Genomic DNA, 20893 nt, shown 5'->3' with positions numbered 1-20893 from the left:
GCCTACGGCGCTATCGACAAAATGATCAAAGTCGGTACAGGAAACCTCTGTTACTGAGGGACTTGGTATTTTTGCCCATTTCCAGTGCTCGTAAATTAACAAACTACTACTCGAGATTTTATCTGATTGACTTCAAACGTTGGTCTGTCCCACCAAAAGACCTCGAAGAAAAAAAGTTATAACAGGCTTGAGTTTTCATCAAATCGTGTGACCGTGGCAAGGTGTTAACCTTGCGGGTGTTGCCATGCAACAGGAAGTGGTTTGTAACTCCAGGATATATGATCCAATTTTCCCCAAACTTCACAGGATTGATGACAGTCCCACCGGGAACACTATTACAAACTTTATCCATCAGAGAGTGCTGAAGAGTTGATTTTTACAGTGTAAAATCTCCCGCTTGTCATGTATCTTGGTCACTGCAGTAGCTGCACTAATCAACATTTTTATATAAGCCCTGAATTCCCTAAATTCTATTCCCTAAAGGCCTGTTTCCACCAAACACTTTTGGTTTAGTACCTTTGGAACCAAAAGCAAGCCTTCAGACGTGGTACCTAGATCCTAGGGAAATTTCCACCACAAACAGTACTCTTAAATGTGGACAGGATTGTTGTCACTCATTGCTCCGTCCAGCACTCACTGTATTTCCTCATCACCGGTGACACAGATGGATGCCTGCAACTTTTTTATCGTCCACAGAACAGGGTTGCATGCTGACACTTTCAAAACAAATCAGAGCAGGTTGCAGTGAGAGTCTCTCTCCATGGGATATTTAAAAATGTGCATTTAGTCCCTCTCCGGCAAGAACAGGGGTTTAGTGTTGCTGGAGCCCACAGGAACGAACCTCTTCAATGCTTTTTTTTCCTTTAAGTGGTGATTAGAATATATGCAGCTCACACCATTAAAAATGTATTAAATTCGAAAGTAATATATACTTTTAGTTTGACTGAAGACATTATACAGGCTAAAACAGCCATGACAGCACGAAGAAACCCTGGTGAGACATTAAGTGACAGACTTACCTACCTTCAGTAGCCCACTGGTCTGCTCCACAACAGTGCGTGCCTGGCCGTGGCGCACATTGGAATTCACTTCCTGAGCACTCTGTGTATTGGGGAAAGGGGTGAGCAGCCACCGTTTGAGAGGATACCCACTATCCACTGTGGCTTAGAGGTAGAGCGGGTCATCAGCGGTTCGAACCCCGTCTCCTCCAGTCTGCATGTCGAAATATCCTTGAGCAAGATACTGAACCCCAAATTGCTCCCGGTGGCTGTTCCAAAGGTGTGTGTGTGTTAAAATTGAGCGGGTGGCACCTTGTATGGTAGCCTCAGCCACCAGTGTATGAATGTGTGTGTGAATGGGTGAATGTGACTCGTAGTGTAAAAGGCGCTTTGAGTGGTCGAATGACTAGAAAGGCGCTATACAAATGCAGGTCCAGGTCCAATATTAGTGAGTGGATTAGACACTGCAGTAGAGAAAAATTACAATGCATTGTGGATGAAATGCTGAATAAATACATTTTAATTATCCCTACCTAGAAGCCAGCCATCACGCACAGCTCCAGTCTCAAGTTGGCACCACACACTGCTATGTCTCAATATGAGGGAATCATGGGTTGACCCAGGCCACCAAACCACTACATTTGTGAGCAACATGTCCGCATCACATATAATTTGAACATTTAGAGAATGAAAATGCTTGTGATTAATGAAAGCAAATTCATTCTCACTAGTCGCCCTTATAGCAACATGAGTGCAGTCAAAAACACCGCTTACATTTGGGAAACTGGACTTTGCTGCAAATTGCGCTTTTTTATTGGCCTGTTCACCCACAGTGTAAGGAAACTTTATGTACCACTGTGACAAACCAGTGAAACCTTCTAACACGTCTGGCATAATACAGCTTAAGGTTGGCTGTGATATCCCTGACCTGTCAGCCAATTCCCTCTGAAAGGTGCCGGTGGCCAGAAACCCCAGTGTTGTCAGCACTTGAAGGGGGACCGGCATAGCTTGGTTCCTGCAGGTGCTCCTGTGTAATGTCGGGCCCAGCACAACGCAGAGATCCAGCAGTACTGCACGTGGCAATTGGAACCGGCTTCTGAGCCACTCATCATCATTGGCCAGAGGGTCTTGCTGGTCCCTAAAGATCTGTCCTTTCGGAGTCTCCCATGCGCAGCATAACTGAGGGGCAATTTTGGCCAATGAACACGTGAGATAAATAATATTAATAATAATGATTATACATGTTATTTATTTACACTTTTTCTAACAGTGACACAGCGCTTTACAATGACATACAACACATTTAACACACAGTGATAATTTCTCCTACCTCTGTATTTCCACCATTTTCTGCAATGCGAAAGAAACTCTTAAGCTTCTTAAAAGTCTTCCTCTCTACTCCTAAGTTTTTCATCTTAAGAGCTATCTTAAGGTCTAAGATGCTTTTTGAATAACTTTTATCTTTATAAGGACCTAGTCTTAACTTCAAAGGGAAATTCTAAGAAAACGTCACAATTCTAAGAATTTTCTTAGAATTTTGTCTCTCGGAGCACCAGGACGCTTTGTGAACACAGCCCCAGGTTATCAAAGTGAATATGTATCTGGTGAGGAGAGTCATGAGGTACGTTTGTCAGGTACTGACAAATGTAGATCATTGAATAATAATATTGTGATAATATGCGATGTACCGCTATTATTCAGGGAAGCTGTAACATTGTTTAACTCAAAGGAATGGTTTAATGTAATGTATAAATAAATGTAATCACTAATGCCAGGTACACACTACATGATATCATCCCGATTCTTATGTTTCAATAAAACATAAGAAATGTGGGTTTGGCTATCTGAGCCATTTAATGTCTTCTCACATGTTCAAAACAATATGTCTTCTTCTACACTACTTTATCATGTATCTCTATGAGGTTTAACTGTAGCACACTGGTACAACACAGGCCTAAGCTGCCACCTAGTGGATAGACGGAATAACACCTTATCACCACACCCCCCTTTCTTCAGAAGTTAACTCGATAAACATACTATATTATTTATCCAGCATTCAGACTGTAATTTAGGAACACTCAACTGCTAAACAGTATATAACGTAAATAACTTGCACCTGTAAAAAGCATATAATTAACATCCAACAAAACAAAACATTTTCTTTCTCTTTGTTTTTAAATAGTCTCTCGTTTCTTGTTTACAAGTTCAGTCTATCAGGTGCTTTAACAGTCCGAGCAGATCTTCTCAGCACAGGTGATGTGTTGGTCTGCTCAGCTGACACACTGTTGTCTGTTACAGGAGGTAGTGGATCAAATGTTGCGGTGACACCTTCCTGCTGGGACAGTGTCTCTTGTTTTCAGCAAACTCCTTCGATTTCTCCTCAGTATCTGTCCATCCTCTGTTTTGACAGCATATGATCTTGCACTGACTTCTGCAAGCACCGTAGCCTTCTTGCTCCAGGTGTTGGAGTCTTCCACTCTCACAGTGTCATGTCTAGCCAGTGGAGCTAGACTTCTGGAGGACCTGTCAAAGTTCAGTTTTTGTCTCTTTTGAAAATGTTTCATCTTCTGTCTGACCTCCTTGTGCTTCCTATGTTGGGCAGTGTAGGGAAGTGTGGTGCGTAGCCTACGTCCCATCAGAAGCTCAGTGGGAGATTTACCATGTTCCAATGGTGAGGCCCTATAACTCAGAAGAGCCAGATAAGGGTCTGAGCCACTGTCTTGTGCCTTTCTGAGTAACTGTTTGACTATGTGCACTCCTTTCTCCACCTTACCGTTTGACTGGGCATAAAGGGGGCTGGAAGTCACATGCCTAAAATCATACTCCTCAGCAAAGGTCTGAAACTCCTTGCAACCGTAGCAGGGTCCATTGTCACTGTACACAGCCTGAGGAATTCCATGTCTGGCAAATATGGATTTCATTTGTCTGATGACACATGTAGCAGTCATGCTAGGAAGCAGTGCCATCTCGGGATAGTTTGAAAGATAGTCAATCACCAGCAGGTATTTTTTCCCATCCAGGTGAAACAGGTCAGTCCCAACTTTCTGCCACAGTTCCTCTGGCAAGTCGGTTACTGTCAAGGGCTCTTTTGGCTGTTTTGCCTGATGTTTCAGGCAGGTCTCACAACTTGAGACCATTCTGTCAAAGTCTGCATTTATCCCTGGCCAGTACACAGCTGTTCTTGGCCGCCTCTTGCATTTTTCCATGCCAAGGTGCCCCTCGTGCAGTCTCTTTAGCATCTCTGGTGTCATTGCAGTTGGAATGATAACTCTGTCCTTCCTGGGCAGAAGCCCATTGACGACACTCAGCTCCGCTCTGATGTTATAGTACTGTTGACAGTCACCTCCAGGCCAGCCCTGATTCATATTTTGTATGACTCTCTGGAGGCATGCGTCTTTTCTGTTTCCACCGCAATCAGCCTGGATTTCATGTCAGATACAAGGAGTGATTCAGTGAGCAGGTTTATGTGGAGGTTTACATCAGTCTCTGTGGAGCTCTCACTGTGTGTGTCCCTGTATGTTGTGGCTCGGGAGAGAGCGTCAGCAAGCACAATGTATTTACCTGGTATGTAGATCAGGCTGAAGTCATAGCACTGCAGCTTCATCATCAGTCTTTGGATGCCTGGTGACATCTTGCTGAGGTTTTTCTTAATGATGGCGATCAATGGCTTGTGGTTTGTCTCTGCCACAAATGTTGGCAGGCCATAGACGTAGCTGTGGAAGTCCCAACCACTCTTTTTCGATTTGAGCGTATCGACATTCGGCTGCAGTCATTGTCCTTGAGGCATAGGCCACTGGCCTCCAATCCTCTCCATCAGCTTGCAGTAACACCGCTCCAATCCCATTTTTTGATGAGTCAGTAGATATCTTTGTCTTTTTAGATGGGTCGAAGTATGCCAGCACTGGCTCTGTAGTGAGTGTAGTTTTCAGCCGCGACCACTCCTTTTCATGACTGTCTGTCCACTTGAACTCACATCCATCATGCAACAACTGTCTCAGGTGCACTGTTTTTGAAGACAGGTTTGGGATGAATTTTCCGATAAAGTTTATCATGCCCAGTGCTCTCAACACACCATTTTTATCTTCAGGGCATGGCATCTCCAGTATCGCTTTCACCTTATCTCTGTCTGGCTCGACACCTGCTGCAGACAGCTTGTCTCCCAGAAAGGTGATTTCAGTCACTCCAAACTGTCATTTGGCTCTGTTCAGCTTCAGTCCATATTTTTGGATACATTGCAGCACTTTGGTGAGACTCTCATTATGCTGCTCAAGGGTTGACCCCCAAAGCACGATGTCCTCCACGTACACCCGGACCCCGTCAATGCCCTCTATGATATGCTCCATAGTCCTGTGAAACACCTCAGGGGCAGAGGAGATTCCGAAAGGCATCCTCTGAAAGGAGTGACGGCCAAAAGGTGTATTAAATGTGCAGTATTTTGTGCTGTCTTCATGCAGCTTCAGTTGCCAAAATCCTTGCAATGCATCCAGCTTACTGAAGAACCTTGCACCAGCCATTTCACTTGTGATCTCACCCCTTGTTGGAATCTGGTAATGCTCTCTCTTTATGTTGGCATTGAGATCTTTTGGATCCATGCACACACGTAGATCAACAGTCTGTTTCTTAACACACACCATTAACCCATTCCGTGGGCTCCTCCACTTTCTTGATGACTCCCAGTGACGTCATTCGGTCGAGTTCCTGCTTTAACTTGTCACGCAGTGGTGCTGGAACATGTCTGGGTGCATGAATAACAGGCTTTGCATCCTCTTTTAACTGTATCTTGTAGGTGAATGGCAGAACACCAAATCCTTTAAAGATGTCTGGGTACTGGTTCACTATTGACTCCACACTGTTTGGTGCATTACTGTGGATGTGGTGCACTCTTTTCACTAAACCCAGTCTTTCACATGCTGTATCACCTAGTAGTGACTCGTGTCCCTCTGGTACAATAACAAACATGAGGCTGTGTTCCTTTCCTTAGACTCTTACTTTAAGTCTGCATGTGCCTGCGGTACTAATGGGCTGTCCATTGTAAGCTTTGAGCGGCTTGTTATTTGGATGTATGTGTGGTTTTACCTTCACGGCCTTGATGTCATGCTCATTCACCAGGTTAGCCTTTGCTCCTGTGTCCAGTTTGAAAGTGATGACAGCTCCATTCACATGCAGTGCCTCTGTCCATGGGTCCCCCTCCACTCTGTTCACAGTTGATTTATCCATCTCTGTAGACGTGGACTCCTCCTGTGTCACCATGCCCACAAAGAATGTATCGCTGAGAGCGGTTTCCTCCACTGTCTGTATCCGTTCACTTTGGCTCTTTTTTCCTTTGGAGAAGCATTGCTTTGCAAAGTGACTTCGTCCTTTACACTTGTTGCAGACTTTCCCATATGCCGGGCATTGTTTTGGTGAATGTCTGGCACCACACCTCTCGCAATCAAAAGTCTCTGTGTCTTTGTGTCGTTTAGCATATGCTGCTCTCGGTTTCTGTGTCCGGGTAGACACTACGGCTACTGCTGCGCTGTCTGCGTCCCTCGCCGTTTCACTGAATGTTTTAGCATGCTGCAGGGCTAACTCACTAACATGGCAAATCTTCACAGCACCAGCTAAAGTTAGCTCAGTCTCTCTCAGCAACCTTTCTCGTACTTTAATGTCCTTGATCCCGAACACTATCTGATCATGAATCATTGAGTCCTGTAGCACTCCAAAGTTGCGCGTTCTAGCTTTTAGCTTCAAGTCCGTCAAAAACACATCAAAGCTCTCTGCAGGCTGTTGAATGCGTGATCGAAACACGTACCATTCAAAAGTCTCATTTTTCTTAGGTGAACAGTGTTCATCAAACTTCTGTACAACTGTGTTGAACTTAGCCTTATCCTCATCCACGGTGTAGACGAATGTGTTGTATACTTCCACTGTCTGAGGTCCCGCGACGGTGAGAAGCAGAGCTATCTTCCGTGCATCTGGATGAGGCAGGATGCCATCCCCTTTGTTAGAAAATTGACCAAAAGCATCCCCCTTGTTAATCTAGAATCTGTGTGTGCAGGCACAGGCATAATTTGAGGGGGGGACATGGGAGACACAGGGGACATGTCCCACGCACTTCCCGTATCTCTGCCCTCCGTCCCCCGCACTTTTTACAGCTGTTACCACCGTTCAATTCGTTTTTAACATGTGATAACGTGTTTTTCCGAGCCGTCTTTAACACACCATGAGTAGGTGGCGCCAGGTGGCATAAACACGCTGTCATGTTGTGATCATAATCAGTCGCATACAGACGAGATGTGTGCTGCTGGGCAGTGCCTCTGTGTTAATTATGTTCAGCAAACCAGCCAGCAAGATGCAAAAAACCTTGCACAGTTTCTTCCAAACAAACCGTGTAAGTTGAGTAATGCTGTTGCATGTAGATAATGTTCGCTAAATGATGACTAATTAATAGATGCCAATATATCAAGTTAAGATAGTTAACAAGACTATATAGTAGCCTAACTGAACCAGAGGCCAGCAAGGATGATCATGCAGGGTCTTCACAGGTGAGGAGAGATTATAACTGGCTGAGAGAAAATATCTAGAGCATAAAAGTGACTGCGATTAATTTCCACAGCTATGTCACCACTACTATTCTTAATTCTATTTATGAATTTTGCTTTGCACATTTATTATCTATATCAGTGCAATAGATAGAAGAGGGACAGGGAGAAACCAGGCAGGTATCAGGACAGGGACCTGACAGCAGCACCAATTATCAGCCCAAGGCTTCACAGGTAAGGAGAAATTATAACTGGCTAAGGAAATGTCTATAGGATAAGAGTGACTCTAAGATTAATTTTCACAGCTATTTCAGAACTACTCTTATTTATACTCTAAAATGTTTTTTGTCTGTATTGCAATAGCAATACTACTGCATTATTTGTGTTTTTAAAGGCAGCAGGTATGGGTCATGCCATTTTTTCTTTGTCTTGATTAATTTTGCACATCTGTGCTGTCATATTTGATGATGTGTGCACGCAAAAAATCAAACCTACATTGCTTCCCCCTTGTTAAAAATTAACAATTCGACCACTGAGTGTGTCTGGGACGCCTCACGATGTTCCAACAGAGAGTCTAGCATGTTTGATTTTCTTTTTGTCGTTCACGACTGCTCCCATCACAGCTGTCAATTTGACCAATAGAAACACAGAGTGATCTGCTGCCGTGGACACTTGTACGGCAACAAAACCCCATCCTTTTTAATATTTCCTCTAGTGATGATGGAGGAAGGAAACATGAAGGCATGAAACAGCAGAGGCACTTTAACAACCCGTTGAGTACCGTCATTAGCATCAAGCTAGCAAAAAATGTTATTTCTTCATAATGGAGCATATAAAGTAATAAAATTAAAAAATAGTGGCAGGGCTTTAACTTACCACAACTGCAGAGGCTACCAGCTTCATTTGAAACAGGTTACATTATAAACGGGCAGTTATTTATTATTCCCTCTGTATTTTTATATTTTTACTTTTTATCCTCTCCCATTTGCCTTGATAAAGAAAATGTATCGAGCCATCATTTCAAACTCAACACTTCCTGTATCTGTATAACATTAAAAGCCCCTTATAACTTTGCTTGAGAGAATCCCTTCATTTTCTAAAAACGCGTTTATTGTGAAACATTTGCAGGAACTTGTGGAGGATTCAGTGACTTGCATGTTCGCATATGGTACTTCAAATGTAGCTCCTGCCATGTGGTGGCACTTTTTACAATAACATTTCAGCTGGGACATGAACAGCCACAGTGACGGAAATAATAGTAATAATAATAAAAATAGGACAAGAATAACACGATGACAGCACACAAGTTGTGAAAAATGACCAGACCTGTCATGTCTGTTGACCAAGTCACAGCACGATTTTATGAGTCCACAATCATGTTATCTGCCATAGTGACTCTCGGAACAGACAAAAATGTTGTGTAGTGTGAACCAGACATAAGAGAAAATGGCACTAGTGCCCTAACCAACTCGCCAGAGGGTAAGAAAGCAGTGGGGGGCTGATGGGTTTATGCAGTTAAGAACAATGTTGCTGGATATGACAAATACAAGGCACGATAGGCATGATAGCCAAAGGACACAGTCAAAACATGGTTGAAGACCATGAGGAAACATTTTCTCCTACTGCTAACCTGACTAGTATCAGACTGTTGATGCAAAACGCAGCACAGGAAAACAAGACATCACATGGATGTCCAAACGGCCTACCTGCACGCACTAATAGATCGTGAGATTTACATTGAAATAACTAGAGGGTCATGAAGCAAAGTCTAGGACAAAGAAAAAGTTGGTGTATAAGCTAGAATAGTCAGTATATGGACTAAAACAATAAGGCAGACATGGAACAAGATGCTGCACAAGTATCAGAGTGAAGTTTTTGTGCAAAATCCAGCTGATCACTGTGTTCATACAAGGGAAACAAAAAATGAGTGGACATGTTAATGTGGGTTCATGATTTGATCATTGCTGCCACTGATGAAAATGAACTGAAAGTTGTGAAGGAGATGCTCAGAGTGAAATTCAAGATGAAAAGACTTTGGTAAAATGAAACATTTTCTTGGTACTGAATTTAACCAGAGTGCAAGACTCACCTCTGTTAACAAATTAGCTCTAATATTTGTGTTATCTATACATGGGGACACATTTTGGTACTTGGTACTGAGCTCCGACTTTATTCAACTTTTTTATGTTCACAGTTAAGTGTAGTATGGCAGCCTCTGTATGTGTATGACACACCTATCGATTACCAAAATATGAAACAGCTCCACTGGTCCAGTCCAACAGATTCAACGATGTGTCAGAAGAAACAGTCAATAGCAAGATGGCATCGTAGTTGAACTGCTGGCTGGTACCACTTTTTATAGGTACAATTGCATATAAGGCGACAGGGGGCGTCTGTAGTGTAGTGGATAGTGCCGGTGCCCCATGTACAGAGGTGATGCCTCGCTGCAGCAGTCGCAGGTTTGACTTTGGCTTGCAGCCATTTACTGGGGCGGCTGTGGCTCAGAGGTAGAGCGGGTCGTCCACCAATCGCAAGATCAGCGGTTCGTTCCCCGGCTCTGCCGGTCTGCATGTCGAAGTATCCTTAAGCAAGATACTGAACCCCAAATTGCTCCCGATGGCCGTTCCATCAGTGTGTGAGGTGGCACCTTGTACAGTAGCCTCAGCCACTAGTGCATGAATGTGTGTGTGAATGGGTGAATGTGACTCGTAGTGTAAAAAGTGGTCGGATGACAAGAAAGGCGCTATACAAATGCAGTTCCATTTACCATATAATAGGATAGTTACATTATAAATAATATAATATTGTATAGTTTTGCACAATTTGTAAGACACATCCTAGAAGATCTTCACAACTCCCTAAGAATGGATATCATATTTTCCTGTCATCTGTAGCAGCAGGAGCCGTTCATTCATTCAGTTCTTAAGGAACTACTCACTTTTTTCTTTAAAACAACGTTGTTACACACACAGATTATATTTGCGTACACACACACACACACACACACACACACACACACACAGATACATATTGACATGCACACACAGACTTATACTCACACATACATAAAGTTTATGCTTTAAATAAACTTTTTCTGACCGTCAGTGCTTTCTAAAATATTGAACTTTTCTCTCTATCATCTTCACTCTATCCCATGTTGAATTTCAGTGACTTTTTGCATACTTTCAGTTACGTCAACCATTCAAATGTTAAACTGTTCCAATCTTTTAAGGACGTGTCTGCTATGACTGCTGTTTTTTTTTTTTGTTTGTTTGTTTGTTTTGTTTTTTCTAAAGATATTTTTTGGGGCATTTTTGCCTTTGACAGTTAAGCGTGAAGGGGGGAGAGAGAGAGGGGTAATGACATGCAGCAAAGGGCCTCAGGCTGGAGTTGAACCTGGGCCGCTGCAGCAACAGCCTTTTACATGGGGCGCCTGCTCTATCCACTAAGCCACCGACACCCCTGTTTTTCTCTCAGCCCTCTAAGGCATCATCTCAACTTCGAGCTTTGACAGTATTAATATTTAGCCTTTCACTTTTTAAGCAATGTCTATAAGCACTTGGCTTATTTATGTAAAGTTCCTCACAATAGTGGCTCTGGTCACAGAGGTTGAAATTTTGCTGGGTTTTCAAAAAAGTATTATGCAGTTCAGCTTCCATTTCTGCCAGATATTCAGATTTTTGAAGCAATTTGTTTTATATTTCTGCACTTTCAGCATTCACACGCATTTTCTAGTTGTCTGAATGCTGTTTCAACATCAAAACTACTGAAATCCAAATCTTTATTATTATGACTTCTTACATTCCTTTGTCGGTCGACCACTACTTCTGCATATTTTCAGCCACAGAAACCATTCAAATATCAAAATGTTGAGCTCTTTAAGGACATTTATGCTTGTATTCAGCATTTTAAGATATTGACCTTTTTTTTTTTTTTTTCTTTTCACAATGTAAGTCCATAAAGAGAGATTTGGAATCCTGTTAAATATACTCCACTTTGAAATGCTACTGCTTCCACATACTTTCAGCAACAGACAACCACTTTTACTTTCTCATGCCTTTATGGTTTTACATTTTATGACCTAAACCAATTGTAGCACTCACAATTTTCATTCTTCATACATAATTTATACATCAAAATGTAGATGTGTCTACTCTCAGATGATATGCCCATTTGTAAATAGGACTTAAAGTTTTTGAATTTTCTGCCTCAATGCAGAAAAAGATCCCTTGCCTGACCCATTGTCAATGATTGTATTTCACTTCATCAAGTTTTGAGCAAAACCCAAATATAAAGACTTTTAAAACAGTGATTTCACAGACATTTTTGGTGCTAACATGAATAAATTTCATCAATACAACAACATATGAATATGAATGTATTTTTCAATCAGTGTGTTGGTGAAAGAGAGATAGAGGTACTTTTAAAATTGAAAATCTGAAGGTTTGAATCCGTTCACAATCAAAAAAGTACGTTACCACGTTACCCTTGCACACAACTGAACTGCCTGCTGTGTGAGTGCGTCCGGCGGACACCGGCTCTTCACCTGTTTGCTGCTTCTGCATGCCACGCTGAGAGTTGTGGACTGACTCAGTTCCCCTGGAAGCTCTGAACCTGAACATTGTCTCTCTCAGTTGCTGTATCAGTCTGCTCTCCCTGTATTTATTAAAGTGGTCAATTCAAGTTCAGTAGCCTATAAACTATTCCACTTGTCCCTTGTCATGTTAATTTTAATTTTATTTTCTACAGAGCGCCAGATCACAACAGAGGTAATTTAAGGTTACCTTTCATATACAACAGGTCAATACCTTGTCCTTTTATTAAACAAACTAAATAGCCTGATGTTATTTATCTTATTTACACGACATGTCATTTCTGTCTCTATGTGGTCACGCGTTTACAATTCTCCTCTGCTCGCTGTATTGCGCACGGCGGAGTTTCGCCTCAATGCACACACTAGGGCTGGGTTAAAATAATCGATTCATCCAATTCAAATTGATCTTCACTGGGATTACCCGACATTGATTCGTAAAATCCAAGATCGATCTTTCAATATACGCTTTTTCCCGCGGATTTGTGAAGCTGTAACACCGGTAATCTCATAAGTAAATGAGCCGCAGCGCTAAGTTATGAACGACTGTTGTATTGAGAAGCTCCACATTACCGGGTCTTTAATCTGTAACTGTTAGCTTACTTTTGGGTGTAATTTATTATCATGCTGCAGCGTCTCTTCCTGCTGTCTGTGCATCCTGGCTGCTGCGCCACTTTTATGCACGCACACAGACACACACAAACATGGAGTAAAGATGCAGCGGTGGAGACAGAAATGTGAAGATAACTTGAGCTGACAACTACGCTTGTTACTGTGAGTGCAATAAAACCTCCTCGAGAAAAAAGCCAATACTTTATCAATATACCTGATCAGCTACATGTAAACAAAAAGTGATATTTCAATCTGCTCTGTCTGCAGTCTCTCATCCAGCGCCGCCAATATTATGTTATAAACAAGCACAGAGCGCTTTCCAGTAAATTGTTGCTAACAAGCTAAAACAACAACAACTGTTTATGTTGAATGGATTAACCCCGTGGTCATGTGACCTGCAGGCAGTGATTCTCCTCAGCAGCAGAGGGAGAAGCAGAAAGAACAGCAGGACTGATACTGACTGATGTCTGTGTTCTCTATTCTTTCTAAACTTGACTCAGTATTGTGATGTCAGGAATATGACTTATTTTATTGACATTTTTATTTTATTTCCAGTGAGATATTAAGTTCATACTGTGACTTTGCTGTTTTAATATTACTGTTGCGGCGCTAGAAACATTAGTTCTAAAATATTCAGTTTTATTCCTGTTGTGAATTTATTGTTTAAAAAAAAATCCTTGTAAACGTTACACTGTTAGTTCTCTGAGAATCTCTTTCACATACTAGAAAAAATTGATACTGGAACTGAAAAATCTCCACTCGAATCGGAAATCAACCCCCAAAAGCTGTAAACGTAGGGGGAAACACTGAAGCATTAGTAAGCATGCGTGATTTTTAATCAAGGATTTTTCAGCCAAAGTTGAAACAAGAAAGATATGATGGGTTACAGTGTGATTTGTCCTGCCTGCCCCATTGAATTTAGCAGAACTTAAACCAAAGTCTGGCTCTTTGAATACTGTCACTGACGCCATGTCCTTTTAGTGTTTGATATTTTCCTTGGTCTTTCTCACAAATCTCTCCTCTGGTGTTTGGGCCCTAATGAAGGCTGCTTTAAGCACCAGAAGATTGTGACAATTAGTAATGCTATAGGCTAGCTGCAATATATGAATGATATGAGAGAATAGACATTTACTGATAATCTTTTCTCCCTCTGTTCCAGAAATCTTCTTGGGTTGGGTGCAGCAGGATTGTGCCATGATTCCCCCTGTGGTGGTTTTGCTGGTGCTCCTGTTGCTCTCTGGAACCAAGTCCTCTCTCCAGGGAGACACTCAGGAAATGGGAAACATTGAAGAGATCTTGGAGAAAGAGTTTATCTATGCATCAAAACGGCAAAAACGTGCCATGGTTGACCACAGCGCTTCCCAAACAGACAAATGTTCTTACACCTTTTTTGTCCCTCAGCAGAAAAACAATGGGGCCATCTGTGTGAACTCCATGAAGCCTGAGGCCATGCTGGAGAATCGGGTCAATAAGCAGGACCTGGAGCTGCTCAACAGTGAGCTGCAGAAGCAGCAACGGCAGATTGAATCGCTGCAGGAGTTGGTAGCAGTAGATGGGGGGGTGGTCAATGAAGTCAAGCTACTGCGTAAAGAGAGTCGCAACATGAACTCCAGAGTTACACAGCTCTACATGCAGCTGCTGCATGAGATTATCCGCAAACGAGATAATGCTCTAGAGGTGTCACAGCTGGAGATCTGTGTGCTCAACCATACAAACGAGATGGGGAGGCTAGCCTTACGCTACCGTGACCTGGAACATAAGTACCAGCATCTGTCAGCTCTTGCAAGTAACCAGAGCGCTCTCCTGCTGCAACTAGAGGAACATTGTAAGCGGGGAGGATACTCATATGGTATAGTGCAGGACAGGAGCCACGCTGCCCGTTCACAGCATCCTCTACAGATGCCTATACTTTCACCTGGAGGCTACAGGCCCTTCCACCCACCTACCTACACCCGCTACACCAATAAACCCATGACAAATGACATACAGAGTGACCAGAACTCCAAAGCATTACCACCTCCATTGCCCACAATGCCAAGTGCAACACACAGTTTTACGAGTGAGCCCTCTGGTAAGTAGATGACCACACAAACACTTTTATGTCTTCCTCTAGGATCAGGGGACACAGACCACACATTGTCCAATACTTAACAACGCTGGGGAATTGTTTTTTCTACAGCGATAAACCTTACTGACAATGAGGATCACAGAGGCCTTTTTGAAAAATTACTGCAGCTGCAATTGATGTCAAAGTCGCTATAAAATTCTTACACGTCTTCAGTAACGTGTTCGTGGTTGTAACTAGTTAGTTTACAATAATGCAATCTTAGAGTGAACATGAATATCAGAATAAGAATAGAATCAGCTTCATTGATGATACCATTTTCACATCAGAATCATCTGTAATTGATCTAGTGCCACAAAAAGACATTTGTCACTGCACGTCACAATTCAAACTGAGGAAGAGTTTTTGAAATCATTTTATTTGATCTTAGATCATGACTTTTTTAACACACCTTTTAAATATTATGGTGCATTTTAAACTTTTAAAGCACTGTGACCAAAACAGTTGCAGATCCTGGCTGACCAAAGTATGTTTACATTTACAGTAGTATTATTCACCAAAATGTATTTGTATCATTGAGGTTTAACCATAGTGTTGAATGTATTTCCTTCCTCATAAAACATTTGCAAAGCCAATTTTGTCTGTGCTGTTTACATCTATGTTTAGAAGATTATCGTATTCTTTTCTGCTTCCTTTGTTGGCGCATTGCTGTATAGGGTGGGGTAGATAATATTTAATTTCCTTTTCTGCCTTATCTTTGATTGATGTTAAATTCCAGCATCTTTTTTAGGAGAATAGTCACTGTAAGAAAATAAATTATATCATTATATGCAGACGAGAAGGGAGAAATGATGGGGATATGTCCCCTCAGCTGTACCTGAGTTATAGGGAGATGATACTTTGTGCTGTAATGTAATGCATTTAAATCACACAATCACACACACAGACACACAGACACAGATACAGACACACACAGACACACAGACACAGACAGACACACACACACACACACACACACACACACACACACACACACACACACACACTGTTACAGCATTGTAACTTTACAGTAAAGCTGTCACACACAAAGCTTTCCAGGACTCCAAGGTGGACAAATGAAACAAGTAACCACTGCTTATAATCATTCGGTGAGATTTGAATACAATACAGCAATTTAAATGTGTTGTTTCTGTGTTTCCATGTGGTCTTCTGTGGTTATCTAGAAATATAGAGGTTTTGTTCATGGTAATATTTAGTGCTGCCAGCATCACAGACATTGGAAAGCATTTGTCATAACTGGCATACATAATACATGGTCAACAATGATTTCACAGGAACACTATGTTTACCATTCTATTTGATGTTGCAGTGTCTGTTACTTGCACAGGTTGTTAGAATTGTAATAATCATGACATTAGCGTGTTAGTGAAAATGAATGCCAGTCATTAAAATCTTTGTAGATCAATATGCAGTATACAGTTTTATCAGTCAGAATTCCATCTCCCCTGCAGGTCCTTTCAAAGACTGTCTAGAAGCTCTGCAGGGTGGATACACCACCAGTGGCATGTACCTCCTGAAACCAGACAATGGCAACCGATTCATGCAGGTTTGGTGTGACCAGAGACAAGACCCTGGTGGCTGGACTGTCATTCAGAAACGTCAGGATGGTTCTGTGAACTTCTTTAGAAACTGGGAGACGTACAAGGTGATAACAAGGATCTGAGCTTGGAAACATAATGTTCTTTATGTCTTGTAAAGAAATCTGAAAAATCGAGCTGCAAAGATGTCAGCATCCATTGCATTAAATGGAGACATGGTGTTATATTTTAAGCTCAGAATCATTTACACTTTTTAAGCAAGACTAAGAGTCTACAGCCATGCTAGCAGCACTGTGAGACTATATGTAGGCACAGTAGTGCTTTGAGCTAAATTCTAATGTCAGTATGCTAACATACAAAAAAAAGCCAATACCAACATCCAGATGTTACATTAGTATAAAGTTTACCATCTAATTAGCACAAAACAAAAACAGGGAAGGCCGATGAGAACATAGGTTCCCCAGTATTGGTCATAGACCAATACATTAATTAAAAAACAAATAAACAAACAAAAAAACTATTTGGACCTGATGGTGCTGGACGAAAAGTAAGAGAACCACTTAAGTCATTACAATTCATCAAGGAAACTAAAAAGAAGGAACGGTCATAAAGTCAATGACAGCATTCGAGGAGCCAGACTTTGGTGTCAGTTCTACGTAGTTAATGGGGCGGGCACTGCAAATCACTCTTTAATCCATCATATCTTTGTTGTTCCAACTTTAATGGAAAAAAATCCTCCCACCAGATTAAAAAACACACATTATGTGATGCTTACCGATGTTTTTTATCTAAATATGCTTGTTTGTTTTCTTTGTTATTGGTCTCCAAACAGATCATGGCTCTGTCCAGCAGAGGCTGAGATGCAGCTGCTTGGTCAACTGGCATCAAAGTCTGACTCCTGGAACACTGTCACTGACATATAACCTTTCCATCTTTAAAGATCCATTGAGGGGAATATGATTGTGTATCAAATTTCCCGTAAATCATTAGGATACATCAAATAAGAACCATGAACGTCTGTGCAAAATTATGTACCAGTGATAAGTCAGATGTTGAGATATTTCACAGGATGAGTGATGCGTGAAATTGTTATTCTTTCTCTATTTTAGTCTGGACCAAAGTGGTGCACTTACTGTTGTGTACTGATAAGCACTTTCTGTAGATAGGACACTAACAACAAAGAAATACACAGACTTTACATAAATCATGACGTAGTTTCTTGAACATGGCGTAAACCAAGTTAATGGCCATGTGCTTTGGAGGAAAAAAAAGCCCACAGTCTAAGGCAGAGGATAATTAGTGTTTATGAAGTCAGTTCAGGGCTGTTCTACTTTTGATTCTAGACCATGTGAACATACAACCCTTTGCTGTTTTTTTAGATAGTAATGACTAAATAATTATATTCTAAAATAAAATAATTCAATCTTGTTATTCTTAATAAAAAATAAAAAGAAGCAATCAGAAAAAAATCAATGAACAAAACTGTGAGTAAAGTTGTTATTAGTGATGAAAGGAATAAATAGGGAAACCAAAGAATAAAAAACCTACATCTTTGAATATAACAGTACGCCCAGTGCTTAATTTGTAAAATTAGAAGTAGGGGAACACTTTGAGAGCAGTGTTCCCCCACTCCCAAAAGTGGGGGAACACTTTTTTAAGCAGCACCCGAGCCGCCTCACTGCGCAACTCCAAATGGAATGGTTGTGACATCTAGTGTTGTCACGGTACCAAAATTGGGACCCACGATACGATACCAGTGAAAGTATCACGGTTCTGAGTAGTATCACGATACCACAACAAAAATGAGGCAGATGTGCCTTTTGTCATTTATAAAAAGATAAATCACTTTTCTATAATACATCTATGATATTTCAATGGAATAAATTACTCATTGACTTATTCATACTTCAAAAACAACATCAATAAGTATTTAACATAGGGGGGATTGAAATAAAATAAATAAATAAAATAAAAATCAATCAGCCACCCTCCCCCTCTGACAAGTAAAGAACAGTCCCTTCATAAGTAAAGAACAGTCCCTAAAGTTTGTGGGCTGTTACCTGCCACAAAGAGAGAAATGTGAACGGCTCGTTTCTCCTCTGACACCACACATACCTGTGTGCCACCACGGCTTGGTTGTCCAGGTACTACTGGGCAGTCATGACGCCAACGAAAGAGGAAATTAGGCTACTGGACCTTGAGTCGGACTTCTCTGTCGCTGGTAAGCCGTTATCTTGCGCCGCGGAGCCGCCGTAGGCTATTTGACCGCCATATTCCTGTCTGTGACCCCCGTTCAACCCACAATCGCACGTAGAGCTCTATGGAAAACAAATCACTGCCGACAAGTAAAATGAAATAAATAATAACTTTCACTGCTCAAAGATACTAACATGTCTGGAAAACAAACCACTACAGCAGCATATTGAGTGCCAGGTGACCAGCGCGCGCCGTTATTGGACGGTGCATGGACACTCACCCTCTTGCGATTGGACTTTGAACTTATCCCACAGTAGTGGTACGTGAGGCACCGCAACACTAGTGACATCAGCCAAAACTGTATGTAGTTTTTAGATGTGAAAAGATCTAGACCCATGCAATTTAGTTCCGGAACGCACCAGGGCCTTTTCTGAAAAGATCCTGGTATGCCAGTACGTTCCGGCTCAAATTAAGCACTGAGTACGCCAAATATACAACAGATTAATATTACAAGTTATAATCGGGTAAAAAAAAACCCTGATATTTAATCAATCCAGATTTCCACAGTTTCCATGGAATGAGATAATTTTTTTTAATAGATTCTTGCCACAGCATTGCGAATTAGCTGTAACTCTTGTTTAAATGGTCAACATGCTTTTTCTTATTTTGTACAATATATGAATATTACATACATTGAAAAGCATTCTTTTTCATGTTTCATAAGAGAATGGATGCATGATGTTAATGCAAACAAAAATGCAAACATTGTTTTATTATCCTTAGGATATTTATTTATTTATTATTATTATTATTACTATTTATGCACATAGCATGGATACAAGACGTAGGGGTGCTGAGGTGCTTTAGTATCTCCTAAAACCTGGTAGTATAAAAACCATCAATATATTGAAAAAACATCCAAAATGTTATGATGGTGCATGCACTACAAATGCATTACAGTTCACTATAAATGCCCTCATAATACACTATACATGTGGTTTTCATAGAGTGTTACCAAAACCTTAAACTTAGGGGTAAAACTACTGTGTTTCTTCTTTCTCACTGGGATAGAGGCTATATGTCAGTCCCTCCAGAAAATCTTGCGATCGCAATAAATAATGCAAATTCAATGAAAGTCCGCAATATTTGCGGGGGCTTGCAATTTTTCAATTTTTTTTTTAATGTATTAAAATGTTATGTTTACAGAAGATGTAGCTTACATGTTGTTTTACAGTCACATTGTGTGGTTTGAGAGCTACAATATTTCACTCAGGATTTTTTGCAACATTATTGGAGTCCATGTTTTGAAACTAATTAAATAAAACTAAAGAAGAGAACTATAAAAAAAAAACATTTGCAGCTATTTTTGTAATATTCAGTATGATTATTATAGCAAGTGATTACATTACTTATTTTTTTTGGAGGTAGTAATTAAAAAAAAAAAGTCACTCCTTTTGTCATTAGCCACAATTTTTGTCATTTGCTGCAATTTCCCGCAAAAAATCACATAAAAATGCTGCAATTTTTAAATTTAAATTCAAGGGGTTTTGGCCGCAAATTCAAGTTTTTTTTGCCGCGAGATCCTGGAGGGACTGATATGTGTAGTACACAAGTGACAGTAGACATCAAATAGTTCCGTGATATAGTTGGAGAAGTTGGTGACATTGCTATTTGTAGTAGACAGACATGGGGAAAAACAAACTGGTAAATGGTAAATGGACCTGCATTTGTATAGCGCCTTTCTAGTCTTCCGACCACTCAAAGAGCTTTTTACACCATGGGCTCTAGTTTCGCAGACCGGGCGAGGCGGGGGCGCAGCGCACCTGCGTTTCGCCAATTATGCAAGTTTGGCACACCGTGCGCCTGGCGCAGCTACTCCTCTTTCCCACCTCCATCCCTCCTATCTGCGCAAGTCGGAAAGAGGGAGGAGAGAAGGCATGGAGTGGGTTTTACACACATCACACCAATCAAATGAGCCCCTCTCCTCGCCCTTAAATGCGCCGCACGAAGGCGTAATGAGAGTTGACTCAATTCGCCATGGCAGAAGAGAGCAGCAGCGTCAGACGGCCAAACTTCTCCCAGGAGGAAACTGATGTTTTGGTCCAGGAGGTTCAAGCTCGCAGTGTCCGAATATACGCAACTGCGAGCAGACCTCCACAGGCTGATGATGCAAAGGTAGCCTGGGAGGAGGTCACCACAATTGTAAATCAATGTTGCGTTTCTCTCGTGCGTGCGCGCTCTCTCTTTCTCTCTCGCAGTCTCACTCTGTTTCTTTTCTTTTGACTTTTCTAAGATGACAGATGCTGAATATA

General features: G+C 41.3%; 2 protein-coding genes across 2 annotated transcripts in view; one reads left to right on the top strand and one right to left on the bottom strand.

The window, feature by feature from the left end:
* The window catches only part of LOC126395343 (ras-specific guanine nucleotide-releasing factor RalGPS1-like), a 304495-nt gene that overhangs the window by 163530 nt on the left and 120072 nt on the right, over window positions 1-20893 (bottom strand). The window lies entirely within an intron of this gene.
* Window positions 1-20893, top strand: part of LOC126395318 (angiopoietin-related protein 2-like) — an 86837-nt gene that overhangs the window by 5112 nt on the left and 60832 nt on the right. The window contains exons 2-3 of the mRNA XM_050052707.1: window positions 13882-14793; window positions 16299-16492. Coding sequence (XP_049908664.1) covers window positions 13917-14793; window positions 16299-16492 — 1071 coding nt within the window. The 5' untranslated portion in view covers window positions 13882-13916. The remainder of the gene's footprint in view (window positions 1-13881; window positions 14794-16298; window positions 16493-20893) is intronic.

The sequence above is a fragment of the Epinephelus moara genome, chromosome 9 (genome assembly GCF_006386435.1).
Source record: "Epinephelus moara isolate mb chromosome 9, YSFRI_EMoa_1.0, whole genome shotgun sequence".
NCBI classification, from domain to species: Eukaryota; Metazoa; Chordata; class Actinopteri; order Perciformes; family Serranidae; genus Epinephelus; species Epinephelus moara.
Note: the sequence above shows the minus strand (reverse complement) of the source record. Positions and strands in the feature narration are given on the sequence as shown.